This window comes from Hipposideros armiger, unplaced genomic scaffold (assembly GCF_001890085.2).
Source record: "Hipposideros armiger isolate ML-2016 unplaced genomic scaffold, ASM189008v1 scaffold_301, whole genome shotgun sequence".
Classification (NCBI taxonomy): domain Eukaryota; kingdom Metazoa; phylum Chordata; class Mammalia; order Chiroptera; family Hipposideridae; genus Hipposideros; species Hipposideros armiger.
Window position 1 is genome coordinate 2,393,135 of NW_017731651.1, and position 14,089 is coordinate 2,407,223.

Consider the following 14,089-nt stretch of genomic DNA (forward strand, 5'->3'; position numbering starts at 1 on the left):
AGACAGATACACACACACACACACACACACACACACACACACACACACACACACAAAACAAAAACAAAAAACAAAACTGGACCACTTTCCTACAGCATATACAAGAATGAACTCAAAATGGATTAAAGACTTAAATGTAAGACCTGAAGCCTTAAAACTCCTAGAAGAAAACATAGGCAGTAAACTCTCTGATATTTGTTTTAATAATATTTTTTTCTAATATGTCTTCTCAGGCAAGGGAAACAAAAAAATAAATAAACAAATGGGACTACATCAAACTAAAAAGTTTGTTCATAGCAAAGGAAACCAACAAAACAAAAATACAGCCTATTGAGTGGGAGAAGATATTCATCAATGATACACCTGGTAAGGGTCTAATATCCAAAATTTATAAAGAACTCATACAACTCAACACCAAAAACACCAAACAATCCAATTAAAAAATTGACAGGGGAACTGAATAGACATTTCTCCAAAGAGAACATATGCATGGTCAATAGACACATGAAAAGATGCCCGATTGTCACTAATTATTAGAGAAATGCAAATTAAAATCGCAATGAGATATCACCTCATGCTGGTAAGAATGGCTATCATCAATAAATCAACAAACAAGTGTTGGTGAGGATATGGAGAAAAGGGAACCCTGATGCACTGTTGTTGGGATTGCAAATTGGTACAGCCCCTATGGAAAACAGTTTGAAAGTTTCTAAAAAAATTAAAAAATAGAACTACCTTATGACTCCGCAATTCCACTCCTGGGTATTTATCCAAAGAAATCCAAAACACTAATTCGAAAAAAGTATATGCACCCCTAGTTTACTGAAGCACTATTCACAATAGGCAAGATATGGAAACAACTGAAATGTCCATCAATAGACGATTAGATAAAGATGTGGTACATATATACAATGAAATGTTAGTTGGTCATAAAAAGAATGAAATCTTACCGTTTTCAACAAAACATGGATGGACCTAGAGCGTTTTACATTGAGTGAAATAAGTCAGACTGAGAAAGACATATACATATGATCTCATTTATATGTGGAATTTAAAAAACAAAATAAACAAAACAGACTCATAGATATAGAGAACAAACTGATGGTTGCCAGAGGAGAAGGAGGTTTGGGATTGGGTGAAAAAGGTGAAGGAATTAAGAAGTATAAATTGGTAGTTACAAAATAGTCATAAGGATGTAAAGTACAGCATAGAGAATATAGTCAATAATATTGTAATAACTGTGTATAATGCCAAGTGAGTACTACACTAATAGGGGGGATCACTGCATAAAATATATAAATGTTTGACCACTATGCTGTACACCTGAAACTAATGTAAAATAATATTGAATGTCAACTGTATTGGGAAAAAAAGAAATATATTTTTTAAAAGACTACATTTTATTCTTTTCATATTTCTGCTCTACCTTATTCGGAATATCAGACTTGCTCTCAGTATCACAACAATATCAGATAGGATATCCAGAGGCCAACAACCCGAAGAAGGGACAAGGATATCTTAGCTAGAAATTCCCCAACATACCTCCTTTCTGGCCTCACTGGCAAAAAAAAGGAGGATGGGGGGAGTGGCAGTATACACTCACCTTTAATTCAACCACTGGTCAGGGACATGAGATTGTTATGTTGGTTTACCCATGAGATGGAGTTAGGATTATCAACCGAGTAAATTGGGGCTCTGAAATCAGGGAAGGAGAGGGTTATGTGGTAGACGACCAACTATGTTTGCTCCACCACCAGTCAACTAAGCAACGTGATTCCAGTGTTGACAAACCATTTGATTACTTTTAGAAAGTTGGAAATCTAGATGTTTATGCATGATGTTCCAATTTTTAAATATTGGCAATAAATTCAAAACATTTTAAAATACTTTGTGGCCAAAACAATTCAGGTCCAATAAAACCAGTTTACAACCTCTGATTTTTCTTTTTTTTAACTAAAACATTCTTTGCTGAGAAAGTAAAGTTTACTTTAACCTTGTCAGTAAAGGAATTCCACAAATTTCCATGAAAAATATTTTTAATTAATAAAATTTTATTCAATTGTAGTAAACCTCAAATGACACAGCTAATAAGGATTGTAGAAGATAACGTGGAAAGAGATATATAAGTCAAAAAATGTTTATATAATTTTATCCTTAACTGAGGGTTCCAATTTGACAGGTTAATAGTTAAAATAATTAAGTTGTTAATAATCTTCTAATGAAAAATATATAATTTTCTCCCATCTGTCCCAGTTTCCTGTGATTTCTTGCTTTTTTATTTTGTTCCCATTAGAAGGTGAATTAATTCCTACCTAATGAGGTAATCCAGGTGCTCAAAATATTTTGAACAGATTGGGGCCAGCCGAGTGCGGGCGCGTTGGTTAAGAGCTGGTTTGGGATGCCAGAGGATCCTGGTTCAGATCCCACATATGAGAGCCAGTGACACTGCCCTCTACAGCTAGGATGCTGGACAACAGCTTGACCTGGAGCTAGGCTGCCGTGGGTTGCCGGCGACAATGTGGGCTGCAGTCCCCTGCTGCAGTGGGCTGACATAAGCTACTGTGTGTAACCAGCAGCCAGCGTGAGTGGCCAGCAGCCGCAGTGAGTGGCCGTCCAGAAGCCGGCAACTGATCTGTCTCGCCCGGGAAGAGTGCAATGATGGTGCCAACTTGGGCCAGTGAAGCAACATCCTCCACAACTAGACTGAAGAACAAAAAGGAAGCAACTTGTCTATTCCCCTTCCCCCAATTCCCCAGCGCTGTTCCCATCCCCTAATTCCCCAATAAAAATCTTAAAAAAAATAAAATATTTTGAACAGATATTAGTCAACATCACAGTAAAAAAAAAAAAAAAGTGAGGGAGTGTCTAGAGATTTCAGCTTCAAAGCTGTATCTTTAGAGTCATCTTCCTTCCCTGAGTATGGAGAATAGAAAATTTTAATTCATACAAAGATTCTCAAGAGTATGTCTCACTTAAAAATTTTTGTTATTTTGTTTAATCTTTTCAAAGTATAACATGAGTCAAAAAATGTTAACATTCTTGGGTATCAAAAGCAAATAGCAGTGAGCAAGTCCATATATTTTTTCTTCCATCCACATTGTCCAGTCTTCCAAGTTGATCATTTACCCACTAATCCTTGCTTAGCTGTTGCTTCAGACATATGGATTGCAGCCCTAAAAAAGACAAAACTCTTAAATGATCAAGTTTTCCTAAAAATGTTTATAAATATATATCTCATAACTTTGCAATATTAAGAAATGAAAATCAATTCTCTGTATTTACAGCTCCTACCTTACAGATTATTTGATACATCGCAGTGAAGGAGGAGAAACATGGGAATATAGGGAAAGAAGGTGAGAAAAACACCACACTGGGATCCAAATAGCCACCTGGCTAATTCATATAATATGGAGAGGGTGGGGGATCAGGAGAAGAGTTATGAGATACTGGGTGATTATTCTATGGGAATCTTCCTCCATCTCACTATCCCTGGGGAGTATTTTTGAGAAAATGAAGACTATTGTGATCATCATCACTTTCTAGCTAAGATCTTTCCATCAACTTCCTCTTGGTTGTTGGCCAAACCCAAAAGGAAAACATATGTTAGTACTTGTTCTACAAGCACACAGATGCTGTTCTTAGTGAACACCTCCTAGGAAGACATAGTTAGAAACTTCTCTCCCTCCAACTAAGAGTGCTAGAGGGTAAGAGGGTTGAGCTGGGTGAAAAAGGTAAACAAGAATATAATATATAATTTGGCTTTGGCTCTCTTACCTTAGGTGTAGACATAGGATTATCCTTGAAAACAGTAGAGGAAAGTACTTTTGTGACTTTATGCTATATTAGGGACAAAAATCATGGTAAGTCATTATAAATGTTATGTATTGCTCATCTTAGCTATTCTTATTTGCTTATTTAAATCATTCCTTACCTCCTCATTACTCATTAAAATTCTACCCAAATCGCAGGGGCCAGTTAAAATTCCATCTGCTTTGTCAATGGATCTCCCTCCTAAGCAGCTCCCTTAGGTGTACACAAATCATATATGAGGAATTAAATGCTTCATATGTTTATAACTTGTTTTCCCACTAAAATTGTAAAAGTTCTTGGAAATGAAACCTTAAATTTTAGTCTTTTCACTGACCACAGCAGAGCACCAAGTACGAGGAGATATGCTCAGTAACTACTTGAGTGAATGAATTCTACCATTTACTTCATGAGTGACTGAATTTATTCCAGGTTTGCTTATATGTGGTCTGTTTTTTTATGCCCTACCTCCTACAGAAAACTGTGACTAATACAGACCTTCTTCTATCTATAATAAATAAGAAAGTAAAATATAATTTACAATAAAATTTTATATCCTCCAAAATCAGCATTTAGAAACTACCCTTAAAAGGATATAGTTTGCCTTCTCCAGCAGAACTACCTATCATTTCTTAACAATTATATAGCTGCAGGACTATTTTTAATAATAATAAATTAATAGACAATCATTGAATAATAATTTATATTTATAATGTAGTAATAATTTATAGATAGTAAGTAGGCCTTGCTTTCTCAGATATATCCATGTGCTATGATATCTCAGGTTAGCCAAGGGAGCACAAACCCCATTAGTGAACCCACAGATTTAGAGACACTATTCACATTGGGCACAAGAGACATTTTAAAAAATCACCAGGGACCATCTGATACTTACAGGGAAAGAGGAAGAGGATACAGATGTAGGAATCGGTGGTGGTGGAAAATCTGGCTTTTTAATTAGCTAGTTAGAGGTAAAAAAAAAATGTATTCAAAGATGGGCCCTTGGAAACAGATGTGCTTAATGGAAAGGCTTAAATCATTTTCAGAAACGGAGAATGTATGACCCTACCCATGAGACTAGTCTAAGCCTGTAAGCTCACTTGCTTTTATTTAGGTATATACATACAATTTAAGCATAACTCCAAAGCCAATAGACATACGATGAAAACGGCACTCTATGTAGCAGATTGGCACTCTTTTTATAATGAGTTATCAGCTTTATAGACCTAGTAATTCTGGTTTAAGGGATTTTAGGAGACTGTCACATTTTGTGTTTTCCAGAAGTTTTGCAGAAAATCTGTATATTGCTATTCACTGATTGCCCAAGAAATAACGGGTATGAGGGGCACTGTCTTTTCCTAGCATTTCCTTGAGGTTAGATTAGAAGTGATATTTAAGAAAAAGTGCTGACTCACAAAAGCAGCTGGAGGCTCACTGCCCTCTGCTGGCAGATCAGGGGCATGAAGCTTCGTCTGACTCATCTAAAAAGAAAAATGTTTTAAAATGAAATGATCCGTTTCCTAAGTTCAGTTTCAAAACAGGCAGGCCTCTCAAGACATGGGAGATCAGCACTAAGATGACACTGAGATACCAGATGGGACATCACATTGGCCCAGCTGCTGTATTCCGCTGCCATCACAGTTGTGAGAGGCTGGTAAGTGTCCATCAAACACGTTATTACCAATGTCATTATCATTAACCCACTTCTGCTAAAATTTCTAGACTTGCAGGACATAACCAGGGCATGAAGGGGGTGATACATGTTACATATATTATTTTACAAATATATATATTATTGTCTTTACTGGGACATCTCCACAAGGAATAAGGAATCAAGTGGGGGGAGTACGGGAGGTGGGAAGAGAGAGAGGGAGAAAGAGAGAGAGAGAGATCTGACATCTACCTTCCTTGTTCTCTGTATTCTTTTTGCATTTTATGAACCACAGCAAAGCAGCCTCTGCATTTTAGGGGGAGTTTTCTACATTTAATCAAAGGCAAAGAAGAGCTTCCTTTCTGAATGTGTCATTACAGAACCCACCACAATCCTTGCTGCATACGCACTCGTGTGATGGATTTGTACAACACTGGTAAGTAGAAATGACAGATAAGAGGTCAGGACAAGAGAGGGAGACAATCACCACGGCAAGCACAGTGCAAACTACGGTTCACCTCTTGGCGTTGAACAGCCTTCACCATCTCTGGTTTCCTCTTCTGCCTGTGCGGTCTGGTGTCAGTGATAGACAGTGGCCTGTAGGTGAAAGTATAGCATACCAATGGACCTAGCAGTTCCTCCACCATGAGGGGGGAACTCAAGAGAAGTTTGCCAATGTCCTTTGACCACTGTGTCATCCTTCTCTATTGACTGGGTTTTCATCGGTTCAATTGGACGGTCTTCCGGTTTCCATGTCCTGTCATTCATAATCACCACCACAGGGATATAAAGTACAGCATAGGGAATGTAGTCAATAATATTGTAATAACTGTGTACAGTGTCAGGTACTAGACTTATTGGGGTGGTCACTCTGTGAGGTATACAAATGTCGAATCGCCATGTTGTTTTGTACACCTGAAACTAATACGAAAATAATAAAAGCACCACCATTAATTTTCTGTTTGATCGTCTTACAGAGCTTCTATTCCTAATAATGATGGTGTTGAATCCAACTTTTATCTAAATTATTTCATTTAATTAATGATTTATTTTATTCATTCAATATTTATTAATAGCTGATTATGGATGAATAAGTCAATCTTTTAAAAAATACAAGAAAGATATTGTAGGGTCAAGACCATGTTTGAAAGACCGATCTATCTAGGTACAAGACTCCATCACTTACTTTGTATAACTTTGAACATATTTATTAACCTCTCTGAGCTTCTGTTTCCATATCAGTAAAAATGTGAAGTGCCTGACTTTGTGGGATTGTTGTAAAATTAGCATATAACACCTTTTCATGTATAAAATAGAACTAATAGTTACTACCTTATGATGTTCTTGTGAAGATGAAGTGAGATAATATATGTAAAAGGTCTTAGCATAGTCCTTGTCATAGAGATTGTGATCAATAAGTGTTGGATATTGGATTCTGACAGTGCAAAATCTTTAATAATGAGAGTTATTAATCTTATTGTTAATTATAAATACAGTGATTAACAGAAGAAAAAGACGTGTGTTGCTGTGAAGAATTCCCTAGTAAAAGAGATATCCGGCCTCTGATCCAAGAAAAGTGTATCTGTACTTATTTCTGAGTACTTGGAGTAAACTAAAATTAAATTTGAGAATTTGGGTCACATGCTTAAATTTAAAATAAATTAGAAGCCCAAAGTCCCCAAAGGAATTCACTTATATATGGGATATAAAACTGAAAGCAACAAAGGAACAAGACAAACAAACAAACAAAACTCATAAACACAGACAGCAGTTTAGTGGTTACCAGAGGATAAGGGAGAAGAGGGGTAGTAGAAAAGGGTAAAGGGGGTGAAATATATGGTGATGGAAGGAGAACTAACTGGGTGGTGAGCACACAATGTGATATATAGATGGTGTATTACAGAATTGTACACTTGAAACCTATGTAATTTTACTAATCATTGTCACCCCAATAAATTTAATTAAAAAATAAAAAACCTACCTCTGGACTTTCGTCTGCTTCCCTAAGGTGTTTCGGTACCTGATTACTACAGCAAGCACCACAAATATGACTGCCAGAGGAAACAGCACCCCAACCACAATGGAGAAGTCTGCAACAAAGAGAACCCGAGCCTAGTGAGGATATGAGAAATTCACAAATATGCATCATGCTTGTCCTTATTTCTTTATTTAGCACAAATTCCCAACTATCCTTTTGACAGAGAACATGCATTCCCTGGAAAACCTCTCATAGCCAGTAAAATCAAAATGTATTTTAATCATGATTATTGTAATATTATTTAATAGAAGAAATAAAGGAGGAATCTATATGGAAATCTTAAGCAAATGCTACTGAGAACTCTTAGAAGGAATGAGGTTTGTAATAATTGGAAAATGAATGGTTGAGATATTAGATGAACATGAAGTAAGGAGGCTGACAGAAGAGTTGTGAAACATTTTCCAAATTCAGCCTTGTAATAAAACAGGGAAAAAGAAACTGAAGCCTTGAAATCACATTTCAGGGAGCTGAGAGGTGAGTAAGAGAATTGATAGAGACATAACTGTGTTCTACTGATGTTTGCTCTGTATTGCAATTGCTATGGACAGAAAATAAATTATGTGACCCTATGAGTTGGGGAATGGTTAGAACCAATTTCCTGGCTTTATATGATGTTTTCTCTTTTACCTACTAACTTAGATAATGAATGTAATTTCAATCTTTTGTTATTTCAAACTTTCGTTTCTCTTATAATAATCAGAAACCACAGAGACCAGGAGATATAAATTTGAAAAGCAATTCAAACAGCTCCACTCTCTTATTACAGAGGTCAGCAAATCAATAACAAGATGAATGTTTGTATAAATGCCAGAAAAGTTCACAAGTGTGAACACACAGGCAGAGGTAGACACATCAGAAGTAGAATTCTAGGTAAAGTAATAACTGTAGTTCAAATATCTAATTCTCCACCTCTATAAAAACTAAAAGAATTGTAGAAATATAGGAAGTAAAGGGGTTTAGGTGCAGGGAAACAGGGTAAATTATAGCTCCAAACATTAGAAGTAAATGCTATTCTTTCTTGGGAAGATTAACAAAGGATCAATAATTAAAAAAAAAAAAATTAGCCCAAACATCAGTAGTAGACGTTATGGTTTCTTGGGACGTCAACAGAGAATCTGAACTTGGGACAGATGATTCATTCAGGCCCGTCCCCACCCCTTATGTATATAAAATCAGAGTGGCTCCTGGCTCAAGACAAAGCCCTGAGACCTTCTCTCTAGAAACAATGGGGGGTGAAAGAGCCCGAGAAGCAGCACAGAGGCTAATCACAGATACCCATACGAGATCAGAGAGAGAAGGCAGATTCAAGGAGCGAGTAGAACACAGAGGGAGAGCAGCTCCCTCAGGAAGTGAATGATACGAAGACCTCTCTTCTCATGGCAAAGTACTCTTCACCATGGCGACTAGAGGTGAGGGTCTCCACTCTGGCTGCTTCTCACCATGACGGCCTGTAAAGACACATGCCTTTCTGTGGATAGAGCTGAAAGCCAGATCGCCTATCAGGAGAGGTATCGGTAGGTACGACAAGCACACAAACATGCAAGGAGAACCCATGTGAGCTCATTCGAGTCAACCTAATCTCATATTCAACAAAAGATCACATAGCCTGAAGAGAAACAGCACAATGACATACAAGACAGGGCGAAAAAAACGGAACAGTCAAACTAAAAAAAAATAGAGATCATTCAGAGAGCAGAATTAAACCTACAAAAATAATCTGTCATATTCTTAGAGGGGTTTATGGGAATGTTATGTCTACATATTAAGTCAAGGCTGCTATGAAAATGGAACAACTATAAAGCAAGAAAATCTGGGGGATTAAAGTAAGATTTCAAATATAGAATTTGAGGACATCTTTTTGTTATGTGGAATAAAAATATAAGGATGTAGAAAATATGACTAAACATTGTTGAAGAGTTTTGAAGATGAATATTATGGATTCAATAGCTACAGAACAGGAATTCTAAGAGGAGAGAAAAGAGGCAATGAAATCTTATGTTACATGAAAGAAAAACTTAGAAGAGTAATTTTCTCAGGTTAGATGTGTATGTTACCTACGGAAGACCACTGAGGAGTCATTACAGTCGGGAGGGACCCAGCCTTCTTTGCACTGACACTGGAGCTCGTGATCACATACCTGGGGGCGGGAGAGAATGACCTTGTCAGTTTCCACACCAGATTGACCATCTACCCAATTAAGTCCATTCTGAAGAAGAAATAACCCCTGTCCTGTGGCTTTTAGCTATCTACATAACATATGAATCAATAATAGGAATTTGAGTATGTCCTTAGATGAACGTTTTCAATGAAACAAACTACTGAGGGGTTAGACAAACTTAATAACTTTAATCATTTCATGCTGCAACATCGCATCATCAAAACTAGCCTAAAATTACATAAGCCTCAGCAAGCTAGGGGAAACATAGTCAAAACTTACAGCATGTCCTTTGCACTTAGATGAACAGTTGGTTGATTTGTAGGCTCTCTCGATATCCACACACTCTCCATTAATGCAAACCTGGTAGTGATGTGAAAAACATGAAGTTGACACTAATGTCCAATGGCTTCAGTTCTGCAAATTGCTGATACTTCAGAATTTAGTCATATTATTAATCACTATTGCTGTTATCAAACTTACCTTTTTATTATGAAAACCAGCATTCTTTTGAAAATAGGAAGGTAGGATCTAGACAATTCTTATAATAAAATATTTAGAAAGCCATTTTTTTTAAGATTTTTTTATTGGGGAAATTGGGGGGGGGGGAACAGACAAGTTGCTGTCGTTTTGTTCTTCAGTCTAGTTGTGGAGGACGTTGCTTCACTGGCCCAAGTTGGCACCATCATTGCGCTCTTCCTGGCTAAGGCAGATCAGTCGCCGGCTTCTAGATGGCCACTCACCGCAGCTGCTGGCTGCTCATGCTGGCTGCCGGCCACACATGGTAGCCCATAGCAGCCCACTGCAGTAGGGGCTGCAGCCTACGCCGTCGCCGGCAACTCACAGCAGCCCAGCTCCAGGTTGAGCTGTTGTTCAGCATCTTAGCTGTAGAGGGCAGTGTCACTGACCCTCATATGTGGGATCCGAACCGGGGCCCTCTGGCGTCCCAAGCCAGCTCTTAACCAACACGCCACTCGGCCGGCCCTAGAAAGCCATCTTTAAAGATTTCCTTACTTCACTTCATTCCTCAGGGGTCATTGCCTTAACCTACCTCTTCAGTCCAATGCTTAAGACCGATATTGACAACTGAGCTGAGCATTGTGCTTGATGCAAGATACCCATTCCAAACAAAACTATTATGGAAAGCATGCCAATATCACATCATCTGCAGTATTAAAAAAATATATTATTTGTGTAAAAATAAATATCGTTGTTATTATTCTCTTTATTATTATCAGAGTATATCATTCATTGAGAACCTGCCAATTTGGGGGCAATAAAGCTTACCTAAGTTTAACAACCTAGTGTTAAACACATAATAAATAGGTACTTATTCAATAATATTGAAGGAATAAATGCAGGCAGGCATCAATGAATGACATAAGCATTGCTTTGAAAACTGTCTCTATGAAACACAAGGAGGCCTTGAGAAATAAGACAAAAAACAAAATTAAACATTTTGAATAAAAAAAGCACAGTTTCAACTTGCCTCCTTGTTTCCACACTTCGTTCCATTGGCTACCATGCCTATTTCTTGACTGTTGTCGTCAGGATCAAATGTTTTACATGTCAGGAAAGTTACTACACGTCCTTTCCAAGGCAAATTATCCGATCCACCATGACAGAACAATTTGCCACACATGGCATCACTGAAGAAAAGCCAAAATTTGATGCAGTTGAAATACCAGGATCCAAATTGCATTTTTATATAAATATAAAACAGCTCCTTAACTATCAATATTTAACTAATGGTATTTCTCCCTATAGCAGAGACTCCTCATTTGCCTTCAGATCAATGCCCCCTCCCCTCTCTTATTCTTCAGTAAAAGAACCATTGAATATTGATAAGGCCCATTGTTGCTATAAAAAAAGACAACACACATTCATTTCTCAGATTCTCATGCAGCTACTTTTGGCCAATTGCCTAAGTTCCGCTACTGGGAAGGAAGCAGAATCTTAAATGCAAATTCTTCGGGGTTGGCTGTACATGAGAGAGTATGTCCTTCTTGACATTTTGTTTTGTTTGTTTGTTTGCTTGTTTCTTCCTTTTTACTTATTGGAAAGTGATGGCTGCAGCTGGAGAAGCCAACACAGACCAAGATAAACAATTGGGAATGGCAGTCATATAGTTGATGGAGCTAGAAGATATAAGGAGGATGGCTTTCTGCCATCATGGAGGGCACCTAGGAAATCAGATTCTATCCTGTCTCAGCTAACATTCCTTTTTGGTTTTCATGAACTGGGCAGAACAATTCTCTCAGCTATGGTTGTGTCAATATAAAACTAAGCCTTGAATACTCCAAGGCATTATGTGGGGTTATGGAAAGGACAGTCTACCTGCAAATACAGATGAAACTGCTCAGCACTCAATAAAACCATTCTTTTACCACCAAGGTGAATAAAGCCTACATCAATAAAATTACAGGCAATTTTAGAGAATTCAGAGGAGGGCTGTGAAAAAGTATACTGAATGTAGATAGAATCAGATTCCTCTGATGTCTTTGGTGATTGTTAGAAAGTATGATTGAAGTGTAGAGAAAGACATGCATTGTCTCAAAACCAGAGAGGGTGTTTTTCTTGAATCATTTAGGTGAAGTCTTACAAAGAAGATACTAGGGCACAGAGAATTCCAGGCTTAATCTCCAGTATACACAGTGACTTGTTAGAAGTGACTAGAGAGGTAGCCTGTGGGAAGAGTGAAATGCTTGTGCTTCTAGCTGCGGAAATTATCCAGTGCTCATATAAATGGTGATATGCGACAATGGTGTTTATATATGCTATAGAGAAAAGATGGAACTACCCTAGTCTCTTTCCCCACTTCTTATACTATATATTGCCCATTTATCCCCCACATATTTCCTTTTCATATTTTCCCCCTTTTGATTCTGCCCTTATTTCCTATAAAGGAGAGACTACAGGATATGACTATCCCTCCTTTAGGCCCAAACTCCCCAAGAGATGACCCTAGGTCCCAAATATAGATTGTTTGGGAACATCTATCATCTAGAAAAGTTAGTGTTTAGTAGAAAAACTTTGTTCAACCTCTTGTTATACATTACTTTGTAGGTGTAAAATTTGGACCAGGTACAAGGAATTTAATCTGTTATAATTTGAATTTTAAACATCACCTTAAAATTGCAGAATGAAAACAAATCTTAAAGAGCAATCTCAAATTTGCTGCATATAATATTCTATGATTTTTCTGGAATATCAATATACAAACTGAAACAAATTCTTCAAGTGAATTGTCAATTATTTCTCCTTCTGTATTTTTTTCTTTATATAATACCATGGCAAGTTTAAATAAAACTGTATAAGCATAGTTATTAGTTGTTTCTCTAAACAGATAAATATTTCTGTCCCTAGAATCATAACAGAAGACATTCGATGGGAAAGCACCTAAAATATCCTGGAAAATCAATGGATACATTTCCAAACAGGCCCATTCACCTTGCATGTTCCACCTCAAGCATTCATTCTGTTTAACCGTGACTGCACTTGGTGTCATCTGGAACACTCACAAGGGACTTGAAAAAAGGGATCAATTCTTATTTGTCTTAACTCAGTACCTAGCTTAAAATGTGGCGCATAGTCCTTCAATGAATATTTATCAAATGAATAATGTTCAAATTCACTTCCTCTTTAAATGGAAAAAATCAGAATGTGTGACCGGAAGTGAATAATATTCCTAAGCTGTGGAGCAGGAAGGTTCAAACAATAAGGCCACTTACCTTGCTTTACAGGGGATGCGTGTGTCGTTCACTTTGCGGCAGTACCCGTACTTTGACCCACCTTCATTCCTTCTGTAACACGACTTATCTGCAACCTCAGTTTCTGGGATGACGCATGATCAGCAGAGACATATTTGAGAAAAAAAGAGAGAAAGTTCAATGCCACCAAGGATTAAGAAAATATAAAACCAGCACGAGAAATACTATTTTAACAGTCATGTGTTGCTTAATGACAGGGATACATTCTGAGAAATGGGTCATTAGGTGATTTCCTCATTGTGTGGACATCAAAGAGTGCACTGACATAAACCTAAATGGTCTAGCCTACTGCACACCTAGGCTATATGGGGTAGCCTATTGCTCCTAGGCTACATTGTACAGCTGTACAAAAGTATTTTCTTTCTTTATATCCTTATTCTGTAAGCTTTTTAAATTGATTTTTTTATTTGCTTTTTAAACTTTTTGTTAAAAACTAAGACACAAACACACACACTGGCCTAGGCCTCCACAGGGTCAGGCTCACCATCATCACTGTCTCCCACCTCCCCGCCTTGTCCCACCGGAAGGTCTCCCGGGCCAGGAACACGCATGGACCTGTCATCCCGATGATCACACTGCCTTCTTCTGGAATTCCTCCAGAAGGACCTGCCTGAGGCTCTCCTTCAGGAGGTGTCACTCTTTTCAGTAATGTCCATGGTGGTTTGCTT

General features: G+C 37.6%; 1 protein-coding gene across 1 annotated transcript in view; it reads right to left on the minus strand.

Moving 5' to 3' along the window:
• Positions 1-2,783: 2,783 nt before the first annotated feature.
• Positions 2,784-14,089, minus strand: part of LOC109391733 (disintegrin and metalloproteinase domain-containing protein 28-like) — a gene marked incomplete at its 5' end in the record, with an annotated part of 12,330 nt that continues 1,024 nt past the window's right edge. Inside the window, 10 exons of the mRNA XM_019659549.1 lie at positions 2,784-3,173; positions 3,775-3,837; positions 4,703-4,768; positions 5,223-5,288; positions 5,977-6,055; positions 7,440-7,548; positions 9,555-9,633; positions 9,934-10,014; positions 11,141-11,300; positions 13,383-13,485. Coding sequence (XP_019515094.1) covers positions 3,153-3,173; positions 3,775-3,837; positions 4,703-4,768; positions 5,223-5,288; positions 5,977-6,055; positions 7,440-7,548; positions 9,555-9,633; positions 9,934-10,014; positions 11,141-11,300; positions 13,383-13,485 — 827 coding nt within the window. The remainder of the gene's footprint in view (positions 3,174-3,774; positions 3,838-4,702; positions 4,769-5,222; positions 5,289-5,976; positions 6,056-7,439; positions 7,549-9,554; positions 9,634-9,933; positions 10,015-11,140; positions 11,301-13,382; positions 13,486-14,089) is intronic.